The 19,289-nt window shown below is 44.8% G+C and overlaps 1 protein-coding gene across 1 annotated transcript in view; it reads left to right on the forward strand.

Annotated features, from left to right (window-relative positions):
* Nucleotides 1-19,289, forward strand: part of LOC128301703 (ankyrin repeat domain-containing protein 29) — a 198,137-nt gene that overhangs the window by 9,284 nt on the left and 169,564 nt on the right. The window contains exon 2 of the mRNA XM_053038296.1: nt 17,129-17,239. Coding sequence (XP_052894256.1) covers nt 17,129-17,239 — 111 coding nt within the window. The remainder of the gene's footprint in view (nt 1-17,128; nt 17,240-19,289) is intronic.

A 19,289-nucleotide genomic window follows, 5' to 3' on the forward strand; every position in this document is an offset into this window, starting at 1 on the left:
GGAAGAGCCCAGGAAATGGCCATAAAGTGAAAGTTAACTGATAATAATACAATAAAACTGGAGGGCAAATAAAAATCCTTTCTTGACCAGCACACATCATGCCACCAAAGGCGATCCCTGTTAGAACTTTATGGCTTTGTTTTTGCATCGGGCCGAGAGCTATAAATCCGGGGCGATCCAAAGCGCCAATAAGAAACCGGTCGGAAGATCGCTGCCTTCGGAGGAAGGCATACCGCGGACGGTGGCCGCTGGCTGACTGCTCGTGCGGGCAAGGAAATGAACCATAAATTTTGTGCTAAATTTTGAAGAAATGAAGTCGCGTCTGCTGGTGTGCAAGATACGAAGATAGTTTTATTTATTTCCGCTTTACCGATTCGCAAATGCGCGATTGTTGATCTGTAGCGGACCTTGCAGCCATCGCTTTGAGCATCCCAGGCAGTACCGGAAGCTGCAAAACGGGCGTCATTCGAGATCGAGAGTAAAGGTGTTGGTGTGGCTTTCGTTTAATATGCTAATATGATGCAATGTTTTCGATTGACCGAATTTACTGGCGTGAAGGAGGCGGTGAAGATTTATCTCGAGCTTCTCCGGGGTCCACGCGATGGGCACACCGCCGTGGTCCGGTTTCGGTTCGATGCCATAAAGTGTGCAAAGTTTAATTGGAAAATAATCAGTTGCCGATGATCATCCGGACGGGGGGAAGCGTACAATCGTATCGTGTGTATTGCAATAGTTTCATTAAACAACGGACGTATTAGTCACCACTGTCATGCATGCTGTCCCGGAACGATTGTTGAGTGTAATTAGAGATGGATTGTAATGGGGAACGATGAGCATTTCTTCAAGAAAGTATCCCGTTTTCCTGTGGCCGGCCTTGGGTTATAATCGGTCCGGTAGGTAAACCGGCATATAAATTGATTATGATGTGTATCTTTTCAATTGCGTATATTCATCATATCGTATTGATTTGGTGATAGAAATGTTGTGCAATTTTTGCTTGAATCCTCAGCTGTTTAAAGCCAATCACCGACAACCGGGCTTTAATTGCTCGTTAACAAGACACGTATGTCGTTCAAATTGCATACTTTGAGGAGTAATGCACTATTGTGTGGAATCAGGCAATAAGCATTATCTCTTACAATACATTGTGTGAATGTTTTCAACGTTTTGCTATAAAAATGAATAGAACATCTCTTGATGAATTTCACATTCACACTCATTGCTTTAATGGAATGTGATTAGATAAGTGTGCGCCTAAAGGTATGCAAATATTTTTTTTCCTAATCGTTGCCCATTAGCCGTCGTGTTCCTCGATCGACAATTTTCCTGGGTTATGGTCTCGCCCCCCCCACAATCACCCTTCTCACAATGAAAATCGATCGTAATAATATTGATTGCATACTTTGAGGCGTTACGAACCCCAGGCGCAAGGAATCCGTCTCAACGGAACTGCTTGTTTTTCACCCTTTTGTTTACAAAAAAAAACATGTTCCTAAAGCACACTTTTTTTTTGTACGAAACAACCGAAAAAATAAATAATTATTAACTCGTTCATGTATGTCTATGAAGTTAATAGGGCTAATAAATAAGGGAGAGAAGTAATTTAGCACCCCCTTTTTTAAAAAGGGGAGCCGTTGGTATGGAAAACACGTTGGAAAATCTCCTATCAGGAATGTTCTCCTAATTGTGCATCTCGTCTCTGCGTCGGCAACGGCGGAAGTTTGGCCAAGGGTCTCTAAAACGGGGTGGACTAACTGCGCGAAAGCATGCAAAACTCCGTGTGACGCGTGTTTAGAGCACGCGGAGCACACAAAAGGGATGAAATGGTAACGAAGTCACAAAAAAGGAGGTATGTTTATAGCCGGCGGCGGCAACAGCCGGCAACTCGGTTGGTTCGCATGTCAAAGATCCATGTTCGGGAATACGAAATGGAACGTGTGTACTTGCGGGCGCTTAGAGAAGCACGTGGAGAAGAGGGAAGCAGCATAATCACACACAAACTTCACCGGAGGGAGTTTGGTGTAGGTGTATGGCCGCGCGCGCGGTATGCTCTGAGCCAACAAACCAACAAAACATTGAATCGTTTCGCTCAAATTCACTTTCTACGAGCGATAATTTCTTTCTATCGGTTTCCCGGGGCAGTGCCCCCCCCTGGGTCCCGGGTACGGGTAACAAACGCGGGGTGGAAAATTTTCATTTCGTTGCACTTTGCAAAAGCTCACCGGCGCGCACCGCACGCCCGATGCAGCAAAGGTGTTAGCTTGGGTGAACGTGAACGGAACGAACCCCCTTTTCGTGTTTTCTCGCCAGTTTGGTTTTGGGGATGTTTTCCTCCATCACCCCCCCTCCCATTACTGCATGATGTGTGTACTGTATGATCGAGTAGGTGCACGATATCTTCTTCTCCACCATATGTTCCATTCCCGCCCCCCACCTTGCGGACGAAGAAAGGCATCGTGTGCGATACCATCATGCATGATTGGCTCCCTCGGGGCAATCACACACACACAAGACGCCAAACAAAAAAAAAAGCAAATTGCACAAATGGCGCGCGAAAAAAGGCCGTGAAACAACGTTCGACGGGTGCAATGAGGTTTCAGGAAACGGCGCAGCAACGAAATGGCGGAAAAACACGGAGCCGGCAATGGAACGATTGGCGCAAAGGTGCCAAAGCGGTAGCACGAGCGGAGTGTGTGTATGATGATGCCGCCACAGCAGTATGTTGGAGATGGAGTTAGTAGTACGGTTTGCTCGATCGATTTTAAACCCTATCCGACCCAAGGTTGTTAGGTGTGAAGGGCTAAGGGGGAGGGGGGGGGGATGTGAGGTCATGTGAGAAATTGGCTCACAAAGTGTGGAACTCCATTCTGGAAAAGAAATTGAAATTTTTTTTAAAAAAAAGTAACAATTTTTTGTTAAGCTGGATGCTTATGCTATACGCATTGCATACATTTAGGCGTTTCATATTAAATTCCTGGTACTATTTCCACCATAACGATGAATTAATTAACGGAAAATTATACCCACTTCATGCTAGTGTGATAGTTACCTATCTAAAAAAACTCACGAAATACGGTACAAATTGGCTATAATTATGTTATTGCCGCCATCACTGTAAAAAAAACTGGCCAAAGCGGAACGAATTCGCCCGCGTGAGTAAGGCAAAAAAAGGGCTCCCCATAACCGGGGCGATGTTTAAAATTGACTTCAAATCGTACGCCTCATTCGTTTTCTATTGCTCCCCACTTGGTAGTGTAGTGCATCTGATTTGCCTGGCCACAAAAAACTCCCCCCCGGCCACTTCTCGGTGCTGAAGGGCTTGCAGTGATAACAAAAAAAACATAACACGAGAATGAAATGAAAAAAACGAACAAGACATGGAGCTCTCTTGTACACCGCAATGACTCCTCCTAACGACAATTATCGCTCATTTAAGTGTGGCCGGCACATGCTGCGTTCCGGTGGCTTGTATTGTGTTTTTTTTGCTTGCGGTAAATGCTGCCGATGATGCCACTCGACTGTCGGCGGTCGTGACGGGGGTGATTGTGATAATTTGCCTCGAATTGCAACCGTTTAAAAGTAAAAACAAAACTATCATAAATGAATGTATTTGTGTGAGTGGAGGATCGGTTGTGATATGAGGAGGCAAAGAAAAGAATGCATCGGGGGACACAAAAACCTGCCTCAGAAGCAGCTCCTGCTCCTGGGTGTGCTTTTGTTTTGTGCTTTTTTTTTTGCTTTACGTTGCTTGCATCCGCCGAGAAACACATAGGGTGGAAAGAAAATAGAGGATTAGCAGAGAAAAACGCGATGGGCGGCTTAAGCCCTTGCTCCCCGGGAGTAGTAAGTATGGTGGGTGGAAAATTTAAAACAAAAAAAAAACCAACGAAACGTTTCGGTGAATTTTCACTTCGTTACCCACTCCCGGGGCTTTTGAGGTGGGGCTGCAGGTGGAAATGGAAGGCGAAAAAATGAAATGGTACCCGGCAAAGGCAGCAAGCATCAATTCGTGTAGAATTGCGCGCAAATTTGCTGCAGTGCGGCGTACACCCGATAGCATTAGCATTGGCCCAAGGCGCTCGCGAGAAGAAGTGCAAGATGCAGCGTTCCTTCCACGGTTCAGTACATCTTCCCAAAATTCTCCCCCCGCCGTACCGCCGTAAATGAGTGGTGCAATTTTTCGCTTTTCAAATCTGTTTTTTCTAGATATGAAGGTTGCAACAACAACAAAAAAACACAAGAAAACACACACACACACTTGCCACACAAAGACGTAAATGGGTGCCGATATGATTGGAAAACGGAAAGGGAAAAGCCAAACGATTCAGCAATTTCACTTATCTTTACTTTTGGGCAGAAAACGGGTAAGAGGTTCGCGTGGTGTTATCAGCTTATCGTGCCTGGGAAAACTGCAAAAAGGTGAAAGTGCAAATTTTCCACCGCGCGAGATTGGGAAAATTGATTCTTTCTTGCCACCGAACACAAGGTGGAAGGTGGTGGTGGTGGCTCATTGACCGACTGTGGGTCTAACACACACAAAAAAAAAACGAGGTGTTGGAGAGAAGAAAAAACAAGCATGTAGAAATGCTTTCGTGAAAGATGATGGCGGGTGCAGATGATGATGTGATAATCACTGATGCTTGCGCTAACAAATTCAAATATGTTACTGCGGGTTCAGCCTCGTCGTTTTTCTCGTTTTCTTCAATCGATCGTGTGCTGTGCAGCACGTGGTGAGAACAGTTAATTATTTTCCAATTTCGAGGAATTATTTCTACTACTTTGTGTTGCTTTGTTTAAGATCGGATTTGGTTTGTTGGGAAGCTTAGAAGATGTGTCGTATGAGCCGTTTGAGCCTTGATGAATGGAGGATCACTTTAGAAGGTTGAGAATTTTCTCTTTCCTTACTAATTATAACATTGCTTCTGATGGTTAATATATCTACGAGCTTAAAAATAGAACATTCTGCTCAATTAGTTCGAACCTTGATGAATGGAGGATCACTTTGAAAGGTTGAGAATTTTCTCTTCTTTTACTAATTAGAACATTGTTTCTGATGGTTAATATATTTACGAATTTAAAATAGAATACATTGCTCAATTAGTTTGAGCCTTGATGAATGGAGGATCACTTTAGAAGGTTGAGAATTTTCTCTTTCCTTACTAATTAAAACATTGCTTCTAAAGGTTAATATATCTACGAGCTTAAAAATAGAACATTCTGCTCAATTAGTATGAATTTGGCTAAAAATAATCCGAAAAACTTAGATTTAGGTGTAAAATTATCTAAAATATAGCAAAATATACTTTTGGCATGATAAAACGCCGAAATGTATGCAATCCGCAGGACAAACCTACTTGTGGTGTGGTATTTTGACAATTTATCTTAATCGTGTATCGTTTTCGCCGTTAGCAAGTGTTACAATAAGACTATCTCAGCGTTTAAGTGTATCCAAATTACTCCAAAAATAGAAAATACACCAAATGGAAGATTTCTTAATTAAAATTGTTAGAATTTTCTTTCAACGTGCCAGCCATTTTCCATCCCCCAGTCCCTGAGTACGTCAATGTCGCTAATGGTTGTTCGGGAATACTCAATTCATAATCGTAACTCATGCAAGAAACGCCAGATTAAAAACCATGCGCTTAAGACCTTAGGAACGGTATTAACACAGGGATTAGATGTGGAAATGAATGATGTTTTGTGTCGAGATGAGGAACATAGAGACATTGGGCGATGAAGATTTTGTTTTTTTTTTTCGTTACATTTCTTGTACGGTTCTGAAGACGAGACGACGATACCTTATGCATGAGGTGTATGCTCCGTTCGTTGACGCTATTCATTAGAACGGCTACGGCAGCCTTAGTGAGGCGAGTTTGTCATCTATACTAATCCTTTCTGAGTCCTTCGAAACTTGCCGTCTCGGTTCCGTCATGTCCCACGAGATGTCCTACACTTCGCAAGACTGGAGAGCATACAAGCGAGCGAACGCATCCACAATGCTCCAGTGACAGCGGCAGCTCCTGCTGGTGGAACCCTCTCGGTGGTGAAGATGATGGTGGCAAAGTATTTTAAATTTTTAACGGATCATTTAACATTCATCTGCGCTGCGAAGCGGTATTCGCTGCTGTGCTGAGTCGTGTGACATTGGCGCCGTGTGCCGTAGCGGCGGCACCTCATGAAATTCGGGCCCGAGTAGCAGCAGCGATAGCAGCATATTACATCAGTCACTCTCCCGGGGTGGACCTCCACCTAAGCAGGGTAATTAATCTTCATTTCGTGTACGGTCGGGACGGCCGTAATCAGCGGGACTACATTTCGGGAGAACCGCGCGTCCTTCGTTCCGAAAGGGAAATGGGAGCGAGGGAAACTTCGCTTCCCTGGAGTGTATAGGCTTATCGGTAGAAAATGTATCAATCGCCTGCCAACATTGCGTTGTGGCGCAATGGCTGTCGGATGTCTGCTTTTTATGGCCGCAGCCCAAGTGACCATGGGCGCGCACCCGCAGGAAATGCGTTCGGTTCTACGTACGGTGGTTTAATCGAGTGAAAATGAGCTCAGCACCACACTGAGCAGGATAATGATCGTTAAACGAATTTCTTTCGCTTTAGATGAATTCGGAACAAAAAGCATATACTGCATGGATGCTTTCTATTCATAGCGTGTAAGGTTGCGGCTCTTATCGGGTTGCGGCATCAGGCGACTCGCGAAAGACTTCCCGCACAGTGGTGTGTGCTATCATTTCATTTTGCTGGTCGTTTCCTCTGCGGTTCCAGGCGCTGCTGCTGTTGTTGTTTGGTCCTGTGTAACCAGCTGCTCGGCAATACCCCGCAGCAAATCGCCGATTATGGGTGCGTGGACGAATTTATCTACTAAACCTTTGGCTCCCAAATCGCTTGACACGTTCGAGGTAGCTGTTAGAGAGCGTTTAAAGATGAGTAGTAATGATTAAAGTTTTTAGTAAGATTCGTTTTACTTACCGCAGGCGAGAATTGCAAACGCAACTAGCAAAACGATTGTAAGCTTCATGGTGAATGCGAGTGGATTGTTGAATACCAAAAAAAAAACACTTTTGTACTGTGGAGAAGTTCTGCCCGCACTTAGCTTTTATAGGGAATAGCTAAGAATGGACCGCTCAAAAGCGACCGCTTCCTTTGTAGTGACCGAAGGTAAATTAATGTTCTGTATTAGGTTTTAATTAGTTACATACCGGAAAGGGGTTTGATGTGAGGTTGAGTTAAAGCGGAATACTGATAAACAACACCGAATTAATATTATTGATGCAGAAATTACGTTGAAATGAGTTGCTTGATTACTTTTCTCATTGTTTGGCAATGCCCTGCCTAATTGGCATTGATTCTGCCGGTGTTCTAAAAAACCAACCTTGAATAGCAAAACCTGCCAGCAATCAGAAATTGGAAGGAACACGCAGGAATTTGTCTCATTAGAACGCAACTTTGGCAAAACTTTCACCCAGGCGGTGGTTTACAGAAAAAATAAATATACAAATTTTCCGCCCGACAACATCGCCAAGTAAGCGCTGCTCCACACTACGTCACCATAAAACTCGTCCTCGTCCTAAGAGGATGATAGACGCTGGAAGCATTTTAGTGATAGCAGTGATGCGCGCTGACAAACATTCCCCCCCGGCACGGCGTTTGCCACACACTTGAGAACCTCAAGGAAAAGTAGACAACATTTCTTACGCTTCGTTGCGCACTGCACAAACGTCATCCTGCCTGTGGTGGGTTTTGTAGTGGGAGGACAAAAAAAAAAGGCACGGGGAAGGGACTCCGTCCCATCCGAGACAAGACTCTTTCTCGTTCGTTTCGTTTACGTTTTTAGTGCATGCCAGGCCATGCCGAGTGCCCGTGGGTTCGGTTGTGTAATGTTAGCGAAAGCCGTGTAAGTGTTCTCCGGAGGAAGGTTTCTGGAAGAAGAATCACCACTCGGAACTGATGTTTGTAATGTCAATTTGAATTTGCTACTTGGCAACTTCCGCGTGGTGTATCCCATCGCACCACCACAACCCATCGCGCACACCTGTCCTCTTTCCCGCCGGTCGGGCCGTGGCAAAACTTTTAATATTCACCGTACAGTGGCGCAGTGAAGAAGATAAACAAATTTTGTGGAAAAAATATATGTAATTTTATCTTTTGCGAGCTTGTTGAGCTTGAGTTCGCTCCCCGATGCTGACGTTTGGCCGTAACGAAACTCCAAGTGTGTGAGTGGGTGTATTTTAGCTACTTACCATGGCACACAGACAGCTTCGAGAGATTATTGTGCTGATCTGGGTGGCTAATCGGCTGAGGAATGGATTTAAATGTGGATTTTCTCCGGTCGACCTACCGTCGAACCTGGAACACACATACACCATGGGATGATGCTGCAGCTTAACTTTTGTAGTGCATTACGCTAATCGAAAAGAAGTGCATTAGAGTGGTGGAGGGTTTTTTTTTTGTTCATTTCTCCCCGAACGTTCTTCATCCTTACAGAAGCCACTTGCCAGACTCGAGAGACAGATTGAGCAAAAACGCCAAAGTCAACCCGGCCCCGAGGAATGGCCTCTTGGCGTGGCTGGAGTTTACTGCCAGCGTGGAAGGCACTTGACTTGTTGTTGTGCCATTAGAAATTCACTTTGGCCGCCAGGGTCGGAGAAAGAGCCTAGATTATGATGCGGATTGGAATGTAGACATGTATCAGCCACAACTAACCTTAAATCTCGACGTTGTAGCGATGAAGAGTCTTGACGAGGAGCAGTCGTAGACGATCGTACGCGAATGATGTAAAAACGGTTAGACATATACGCTTCCCGTTGCCATGAGGATAACATCCTAGTAGGCGCATTCGTTCAGATTCATTTTGGTTGCTACTCTGTCATGGCTTACTGCTGTTACTGTCATTGCCCCCCATTCTACCCGGTATATCGCAACCCCGACGATGGGATTATATTTTATTTGCAATTTTTCAATCAGCATTAAAATTATGAACCATCAAATGGACAAGCGAAGGGCGGACGAGGTGGTGGTTTATGCGTTTCGGGGAAGGTTCATCTTCTTCTGCGGGTTCCGCACGGGCTTAGACAACGCCGTGAGACGTCGCAACTGATGTAAAAGGGGTGTTAGGATGGGTCTTGGTCTTTTCTTTCTCTTTTGCACCTCCACCAAACCACTGTTTCAGCCGTTACAACATTGGAATGATGTTTTCCTGTTGCGAACCGATGCCCCGAAGAAGTATCATGGTTTATTTATGACGATCGTAAACGAAAGCGAACAGAATTATACTCGTAAAAGCAAATTTCCTACAGTTATTGAAAAGCACACCGTAAAAACGCGTTCCACGGTGCTGCACGCTGACCGTAAAGCTAAAGCTTTTTGCCGCTTCGTTGAAGCGCTTTTGCGTTGAGGAAAACACCCCTCCTCAACCATTTTTGCTTTATCTTGCCCCCTTTTTGTGTGTGTGTGTGTGTGGCGTCAAGACGATTGCATTTCTTTAACGCGCTTTGTCGCGTGACTGTGGAAGAGAAGGGCGCGCGGGTCTTGTTTAACAATATTTCACATGTTTGATGGTTGTTTGATGTATTGAAATGAAAAGGGGAAGCCATTATCTGGCATGCAAAGAACTCCGCAACGGATCTTTACGAAAGGGGGGGTGAATGTACAACACAAGCTTTATGGCTGCAATTCTCCTAACAATGCACCAGTGCATTGCGCATGCAATGCGATGCGAATTTCTATTAGATTTAAGAGGCATGGTAGCCTAAGGTGGATTTAGCGGGCAGATATCATGTGGTTGCATGCTATTCGTGTAGTTTGTATCTGGAAGTGCTTCTATTTTATTGACACCAGCAGAATTAGCGCCGTGAGTGTGAATGTTTGTACAAACCTTTGAAGTCGTGATCGTTTTTGTAAAAGAAAAGTCATGATCAGTCATGGAAGTACACCACAAAATATTATCAGCAAATTTGACAGCTGAGCTAGTTTATAGCACAAAATTTAAGCAAAATGGTGAAAAATTGGTCGAAAATGTCTTCTATGTGACATAAAACAATTGTTTTTACCTAATTTTAATATAATCTTTCTAAAAATCGCCTGATTCGCTGCATAAATTAAATGCAGAGAAGGAAGTCGACTCTGTGACTTTGAGGTATAAACGAAATTGCGCCAGGATTCGACTTACGCGGAAGTTCGAGATACGCGGATTTTTCCGGGTTATAGCAGTCCGCTATAATAGCGTATCTCGGGAACTGCCTGTACAGTTATTAGATCGCATAAGTATAGCAAGGTTGTGGAATAAGTTTTGTCGTTAAAAAAAAAGAAATTTTGAGAGCTGAATAGTAGCTGATCTAATAAAAAATTCAGGTGTATCAGTAGAACATGTCTTTGGAGCTATTATAGCAAACGATTAATAAACTATTAATGCGAATCGATACTTTGCCATTAGAATCTTAGTATCTTATTCATCGTCATACATTGTTTGGCTGTTTGCGACTTGAAATATCCACAACTCAGACGGTTATCTTCCTTATGCTAGTCACGATCTGCCTAACCTCCCAAAGCTGATGGAAAACTCTCCAAGACAATTAGAATCGTAAAAAAATTGATGATCTTCTTTAACTTGTGCTTTAGAGGACACAGAATGATAAGACATCAAATCAGATCAGATGATGATCTAAAACCAAATATTTTCCGATCATAAAAACTTCCAAGTAAATCAGCACATTTTTAAATGTCTAGAATCCAACAACCGTTTGGAAAACAATTCCCGCGGTGGCATTAAATGACAAAAAACCATTCAATACTATTTTACCCCTCGATGACTGTATAAACCGTCTTAATCAATCCCACTGCTGGACCGAACGCTGCCCGACGGTACACCATCAGCTGTTACCAATTGTTGTTCGTAAAAATAATCGTAAAACACCGCATGAAACAGCGCTGGCTGCTCCCGGATCTCCAACCGTTTTGGAACGATCAGCCAGACATCGATAAAATAGACATTTTTCTTTATTCATTATTAAGCGCTTCTTCGCGCTTAACCGTGCTGCGCACGGTCGTTAAACGCTGATGCTTAATTCCCGTTTCGGGTTGAGTCTGGAGAAGCAATCCAAACCGGTAGCGTCGGGAGATCCTATTAGGATCGGCCAATCGAATGGACTCACTGCCCGGCTGGTTACGATCATCGACCGTTGGATGGGTTGGGGGTAAGTGTGTGTCATGCTTCTGGAAATTGGAAACCGGTACTCAAAACAACATTATTTTCTTCCGTTTTAGCACAACAAACACTTCAAACATTGAGGAACATTGTCCTCTCGGATGTTGCAATGGGGCGGAGATAAGTCCTGTGGCAGGGGTGGGAAATCGATACCGGGAAGAAAAGGAATGGTAATCGAACCCCCATAACAACATCTCACAGTTGAGTTGGGCCCAAGAAAAGGAATGTAGCATCACAGCGTTCTTCGTGGTTGGTCAGCTTCCAGTCCCCAACATCCAACGCTTACGACCGGCATCGGAATGGCAATCAAATCGTGTGATTCATGGACACAATCATTCACGGCCGAGGGCAGCAGCACGGTAGAGCAACAACTGTGTCCGGTGGTTGCTCTGTCGTCCCGCTCCGTATGTGAGGTTGGATTATTAATCGGACATTAATTGGCCATAAAACTACCGGTGTGCGCGCCCCCTAAGAGCGCAACAGTGGCCGTCGTTGTCGCCGTCGTCATACGCCCATGAGCAAGCGTCACAGGGCAAGGGCAACAGTGGAAGTAATATCCCGATCTGGTAGCTCCGTGGTCCGGTATAAATAATCACCCATTTTATTTGGATCCGCCTGTACACGCTGCCGCTCCCACGTGACCGATTGTCTACAAGCTCTCCAGAGACGGTGCTACTTATGGCTAACCAAAAATCACACAGCAAAAGCGAGCGAAAGAGGGTGTCAATTTATGAAAATGGCAAAAACTGCACCCGCAGCGTGTGGTGCATCGGTACATCAACCAGCTGCAGTTGTTCGGGAGCTGGCGAAACTGATCACCTGGCGTGTAGAGGATACACCGAGACAATGCTCAGCGAAGCAAAAAACCCCCGCGCACCACAGATTGCGATCGTGTCAATTGCTTTTGTTTCGACCACACATCACTTCCTGTTCCTGTGTGTGTGCTTCTGTCCTAATTAACCACCAATGATGGGGTTCTAATTTGGTGGTCCAGTAAATTGAGGGCTTCGTTTCACAGTCGTCTCGTCGGACCGAGAAAGTATGATAGATGATGATATGTTTAATGCGTTGACGCTCCATTTAAGCGAAATGTTGGATGTGAATGGCAACAAGCAAAAAAAAAAAGGGAAGCAAAATACTGAGCTCAATGTTAAACAAACAAAATAATCACTTATTAGCACACATTCGCGTTCGCCGTGGTCGTGAAGTTACCATTATTAAACACGCCATCAAAACGTCTTGCGGTGTAACGGGCCAACCAGACAAAGCGAAAGTAAGCGATTGCTAAGCATTGCACCACACCAAAAACGAAACCGTTTCCGGGGTAGACACGCTCAGGATGCATAATTGGGTGTTTGGTGTTCGGGTGGACAAACGGAGAGTTGCCTGCTCAAGAGACCGCAACTTTTTCCCGTACACCGGCACCGCACGACGCGCTAAATGAGCTTCCAGGTCGTTAGTTTTACGATCGGCAAGTGTTTTGTGCGCTGGTTGCGTTTACATTTACGAGCGTCAGGCAAACTGTTGTCGAAAAACTACACACGTCCGACGTTCGATGCACTCTCTCACACTGACCGTATCGCGCACCGTGCTGCTGCTGCTCTCCGCCACATAAATCAAACATTCCACCCATTACGCGCTTTGATTCCGGCCACCGTGTTTTGGTTCCGGTTGTCTCGCAAAGTTTTTTTTGGGGTGGCGCGCACTATTCTTGCTGGGACCGTGGATCAAAAAAGTGGTGAACCAACTTCTCGGCGCCACCAAGGGTTGTACCTGTTGGGAGCTGGATGGGGTTAGGTGGGCAAAGTTTGCTGTGTGCTGAAAAACTGTCCGCCACCATTGTGTCGGTGTTCGCGGGCCACCGGAAAGCGTTAATGGTTTGTTACCTTGAGATTTGACAGGTTCGCATGGCTGCTTCACGCCGAGGCTTTAGGGTAGGTGAGTCACGCCTCTGCCAGGCTTGGAAGGCTTGGAGCGTAAATATGCTTCGGTCGCCGGAGGATCAACCAGGGAGAGAACGTCAGATTCGATTGGCAACCGGTAATAAGATGGCGTCGAGCGTCGTCAGGTCACACCTTCGTGTGATGTGTATCGTGACGGTGGTGGTGTATGAAGGTTCAGTTTTTCCACTAGCCGTTGTTTTTGGCCCCTTCGGTTGTGCTGCTCTCCCGTCAGTTGCGAATTCCAGGTCATCTAACAGCGTTGCATGTTTGTCGAACCTTTAGTGTGCCGTACGTCCGGTATGCGAACCGCGCTGGGGGAAGGAGCTAACCGAATGGAACAGGCTCTTTAGCCTCCCACCTGACCACCTTGCCCCCGTTGTTTCATCTGCTAATGGGATTTTCGAATGAGATTTGACGTTGGCTCGCCTTCACGCGAAACTCTACAACCCTTTGTGTGTGTGAGAGAGAGTGGGAAAGGAACTCGCACCAACACTGCCACATTTTTCCAAAGTGCCAAAAGACCCATTTTCCCACCCCAGCCAAAGGGCAAAGTGTGCTGGTCATGCTCGGTGGCCTGTCGGTTTGGCTTTATGTTTGCGGGTTTCTTCACGCTTTTGGAGCAAGAAAAAAGCAATGCCCCGATGGCGTGTCACTGACAGCAGTTTGTTGTAAGTCACCTTCATTGATGGAATTCCGGTGGAAATGAATTGAGCGAGCTTAAGGGGCGCTAAGTCCACAAAAAAAAGGAAAACGCTAATGGCGCTAACGATGGCAAGGTGGGCGAGAGTTGTGGAGACCTAACGTAGTAGGTCAGGTTCGTCATTGGATGCTTTGATTTTGTAGGTGAACTTGGTTGGAAACGCTTTTATTGGGTTTTATTCGTACAATTGCCGGAGCGCCAACTTCTCGAGGTCCTCTTCGTTGAAGATCGTCACGAGACTGTGTACACGTACTTACCTAGCACCGTTTGCCAACGTAACAATTTAATATTGCGATGATGTTGTGGACGCCAGCAAGCAGCGGTTTAATTAAATACGTAAAATCCTTCGGATGTTTGGTGTGTCGTACCAAACCGTATGCAAATCGGTCTCGTTTCGGGCTCCGTTTTCATTAGTTCTACTCCCGTACATTAGGTCTTGATGCTTTTTGGGAGGCTAAATGTGGCGCTTTTTGTAGAACTCTTTCTAATGGACTTCATCAGTAACTTGGTTTTCTTGCTGGTGGTTCAAATCCTTTTGCTAGGCCGGGGGATGATGGGGGGGGTCGTTCATACATGCGCGTAACTCGGTATTTTCCAATTAAGCTTTATTACGTCGTCGAATTCGGGATGGGTTTTCTAAATGTATGCTTAATTATCGACGACGACTGTAGCACGTTTGGAGGATCTTGCTCTTCTAAACATCAATTTCTTCGTCCTGGCGACGCTTTTCGTTGGCGCTATATCCATTGGAGTCATACGTTTACTACGTAACGTAAAAATTGAGAGATTTTACCTTTAGTTTTACCTTTAAGGCTACTATTTTTCCACACAGGCTGTTGTAAATTATTGGATCATCCTTTCAAGGAATTCTAAAACCTTGTAAGGGAATACAAAGACTTGTCCAAGAGTCCTCCTACTATCTTTACGTAAGGAATGGATATCGCCTTATCCTTTGATATGAGAGAATTGCATTGGGATTCCATTTTCTGTCATAAAATAATAACCCCAAGGTTCACCGCTTCCAGTCTCCAACATTCATCTTCCTCGCCCATCCAGCTTTGCAAGCATAACTCAGCGGTTTGTAAGGCACAAATTGAATAATGAAATGATTAGTTATCCAAGAAGTTACAAACGGAGCAAAAAAAAAATCGTAGAGGCAAATCCTTACGACTAGGAGCGAAGTCCTTTTTTATCTTCCATCCTTGCTAGCAATAATCCTTTCCATTCCGGGGTTTTTTTTTTCCTCTCTCCTGTTCATTATAAATGATCAACGAAGAGATGTTCCTTTGTCTAGTCTTAAATGTATGCAGCAGCCAACTCCTTACGTAGTCTGTGTCTGTGTCTTCCCAGTTAACCGTGTTAAACGTCTGCAATTGAGCACACAAAGAGCACACTCCCTTTGTCCTTTATTTCCAATGTCTCCGTCCGTTGACCGTTGGGGAAGGCTGGAAAATAGGGAAGCGGCCAGAGCGGGGAAAGCAAGAAGATCCTGTCACAACACTCTTTGCAAACTTATCGGAACGTTTCCCATTTTCTGCTGACGATGGGCAAAACCCCTGATGGGTGGTTCGGTTATCATAGCACCTAAACCATGCTGGATTAGTGGTGATCGAATCTATCACCACGGAGGAAAACTGTTCGTACCATTTCGAATTGGCTTTTGATTATTTGGTTTGGTTTGTTTTTATTCCATTCTGCTGCTTTCCTCTTTTATCCACTTCGCGGGGATTAGCTGTTTGTTCTCTTAACACAGACACACATCTTTGTATGAACTCTTTTGAAGCTTTTCCATTGCGTTCGAATGAAATTCTATCTATTTTTGTTTTTTTTTCCTTTTTTTCTATCCAATCCTTCTTTCCCGTTTTGGTTCTTTTTCTTCCATTTGTTTGTGGTGATTCGTTTGTGTAAATCATCACTAAATTATTGTTTGCTACTCCATTTTTCTTTATCTTCCCACTTTCACGCCCTGCACTGCTTTCAGCTGGCATCCAGACACACGAGAACTTACCTTCTTACCGCCGGATACGACCGGTGGAGGCGCCAGCATGGCTTTTGGTTTGTTTTTTCTTTATATTTTATTTTCGCATCGCGGCACCGGGTGCAAAAATTTTTTAACATTAGTCTAGCCATGCAAACATACCTTCCACGCCACCACAGTGCCAGTCGCAATGGACTAACAATCCCTCACACACTTCCTCTGTGTGTGTGTGCTCTACCGGGGTGTAGGGCTCTGCATTCTAAGGGAACGGCTGACGGCCAACCTTTCCCCACCATTTTGCCACACTTCTGTGTTTACAAAACCATCGCTCGGCTGTGGCTTGCCCTGTTGGCAGGTCGGTCACACTCCGGATTGTTGGTTTTTGCCGCCACTACTGTCTCGCTTTGTTCTGTGGGGTGGGGTTTTGAGTTACTTGATACTTGTACGTTATCCTTTTTTTTTGTTCGTGCACTTCCGAACTCATTGTTGTAGTAGTAAAAGGGTTCACTTCGTTTACTTAGGGATTCGCGCTTCGTTTCGCGCATAAAAAAGCATACCCACCGTCCCCCTGGCTAATGCGTATGCATGCACACACACATGGTGGTGTACCCATTATAATTCCATGTTATTACAAAGGTTAATTTGCTATTACAATTAAAGGTCACGCGAAGGTAAATTTTTGCTTCGCTGTTGGGCTTGGTCGGTGTGGCCGGATATAGGTGTTCCTCTGCCGCTCTGTCTAAAGAAGCGTTGTGTGAGGTGGTTGCTAAATTCTTCTTGGTTGCCGTACTTTCGTTGCTTCAGGTTGAGGTTATGTTGTGGGTGGGTTTTTATTGTTTGTTTGCCTATGGAAAGTTAGCGTTGCGAGGCAAAAGAAGCAAACGGTTGCTTGATGATGCACCGATGGGTTTGCTTTTTAAATTATTTTTTTCAAACGCTACTAGATTACTGGGATTGGAAGTTTTCTGAGTGTGCATTTAAAAGGCGAGGGAAAAATGGAAAGTCAAATTATTATTTATATTGCACTCTATTCTATTTCATTATTAGTGTTCTACTGAAACGAGAATGATGAATTGTGTTTAAATATAGAGGAGGTTCTTTCCTGCATAAAAAAATATATATTTACACAAAGCAACATAAAAATTATAATCCACCAGGCGGCTCCATTAAATGTGCGGTACAAAAAGCAGTGACTCGCACTGGAAAATTAATAATCCCATTCACACGAACTTTGTCTGATGATAATCTTTTTTTTTTCTTTTTGTTCTTGTTTCGCAAAAAAAAAAAAAATTACAGAAAGAAACCCTTTCGGACGTTCAGCTACACCTGGCTGCCCTGCGTGGTGACGAAATGTTGCTGAGGCGAGTGCTGGACAGTGGCAAGGTGCACGTCGACTGCCGTGACGAGGTAAGTGAATCTAAACAACGCACTGGCCTGGCCCCGGGTTGGTGTACATAATCCCACTTACAAACAAGGAATGGCGCCCATCCGATGGGGGGATGCAAACAAACATTTTGTTTTGTGCGATGGAGACGACCGTACCGATTATCCCGCATTTAGTACGGAAAAGGGGTAGCGGTAAATTAGGGCGAACAGGGACTTTCCAGTCCATGAACGATCATGGACCGCGGTCGGCTTTTCAAAAGCAACACAGCGACCCAACCATCCCATTCTAGGGGTTGGGGGTGATAAAAAATGAGCGCAAAAGGTAGCAGGAAATAACTCACCCTCCAATGTTGCAATGTTTTTTTTTTGGGAAGGGTGAAAATTGAAATTAGCAACAGACATAGAAGAACCGGACGTACCCCGAACCCGGGCCCTTGTTAGGGGCATGAAGAAAACCTCGTACCACCCCAAACCAGATCGGCCACACCAAGAAGCGGGGAAGCAACGGGTTCTGGTGGTGCTACGGTTTGTGCAATTTATAATCATTAGCGCTATCACTCACAATCACAATGTTTTGCTTTTGTTTTTTTGTTGTTGTCCATCTCCCCGACACACACCCCATATTCGGGCCCGTTTTGTCCGTTTTCTGTCACGTTCCGGCAACCTTCACTGCCCACACTGCGTAAAAGGATTGAGCATGGAGTAATAAATATTCCACGGTGGATATATGGAAAAAAGCCCCAGATGCAGTGGAGGGGAACTGTGTAGGTGGGAAAGTGCAATGATAAAGTGTTTAGTTTTTCGCGCCCGTTAGCTTTAACCGACAACCACTTCCGATGGTCGGCGCGGTAACAAACATACACGCGCGCCTGCAACGGTGTTTGCTTTTTAAACGCGCCGATTGGTACGGTTCCGTTGCAGTTTTAGAAATGGTTTTGTGTTTCCGTGTTGTTTGTTGTTATTTTAATCACCCCTTTTTTTTGCATCCGCTTTTACGTTTATTCAAAACACCTCCCGCCCACCAACTAGTGCGGAACCGATGTGGAGCTGGGTGCAGGTTTTGGTCACATCTGTGTGTGGCGTGCCATTGTTTGTCTATTGATTTTTTGGTAGATTTATTAGTGACCGAGTGACGCACAGTGAAGTTGTTTGGAGGTGGACCACCATCATAATCCGGGTTTGGTTGCGAGCCAGACCAGCGCCGTGGTGCAACACTGTTGCAACGCATGTTGCACAGTGAAAAGCAGGGATTCAAGCGGGGGTAAGTCGGGCTGGGAGTGCATCGCGGTGGACGCAGAAATACAAATTAAAAGGATTTGTTTTTTTTATAATTTTAGATGTGGCGAGTAATTGGCGAGAAAAACTACTACCCTTGCACAAACATGCAGACACACACACTCAAATACTGGACAACTAGCTCAAACAGTCCAGCCCAGACATAAATTCTCCCGGGAGTGGATTATGATGATGAACAATTACCGATGTACCGACACACGTGCGTAACTTGCGTAACCGGACAGACGGCGACGAGCTCGGGGTGGCTCTGTGGCATTTATTATTTGCATTGCTTTAGACCAGTGGTCGGCAAACTTCGAGGGCTCATTATCGCGACCGCATAGAACGAGGTTTTAAGAGTTAAACTGTGATAAATGGTAGTTAGCTTTAAATTATGAACATTCAGGGTATATTGAGAATTTAACTCGAAAATGTTCACGAAAATATCAATTAGTTTGCTAATTGAAATCAAATTTTTGTTGTCGCACTATATAGGTGCGACTGTCCAAGCCTCCCCAATGTGTCCTCGACAACAGCAATAGAACATATAACAGTAAGGACAACAGAAACGAGGGAAAAACATCTGTAACAAGGACTAAACAAAAGGAAGAACAAATAAGAACAAACGATAGTGCGTACTACCTACAGGATGGGGAAGGGGAGGGAATCATAGGGTGATTCCGATCTCTTTGGCGAAGTCGAACAAAATCCGTGCGTACTCGTAGTCCTTCTGACCCAGAATGTCGCGAATTGGCACAGCAGCGGATCTTCCTGATGCCCGAACGGCTGCTAGAAG

Source organism: Anopheles moucheti, chromosome 3 (genome assembly GCF_943734755.1).
Source record: "Anopheles moucheti chromosome 3, idAnoMoucSN_F20_07, whole genome shotgun sequence".
In the NCBI taxonomy this organism is placed as follows: domain Eukaryota; kingdom Metazoa; phylum Arthropoda; class Insecta; order Diptera; family Culicidae; genus Anopheles; species Anopheles moucheti.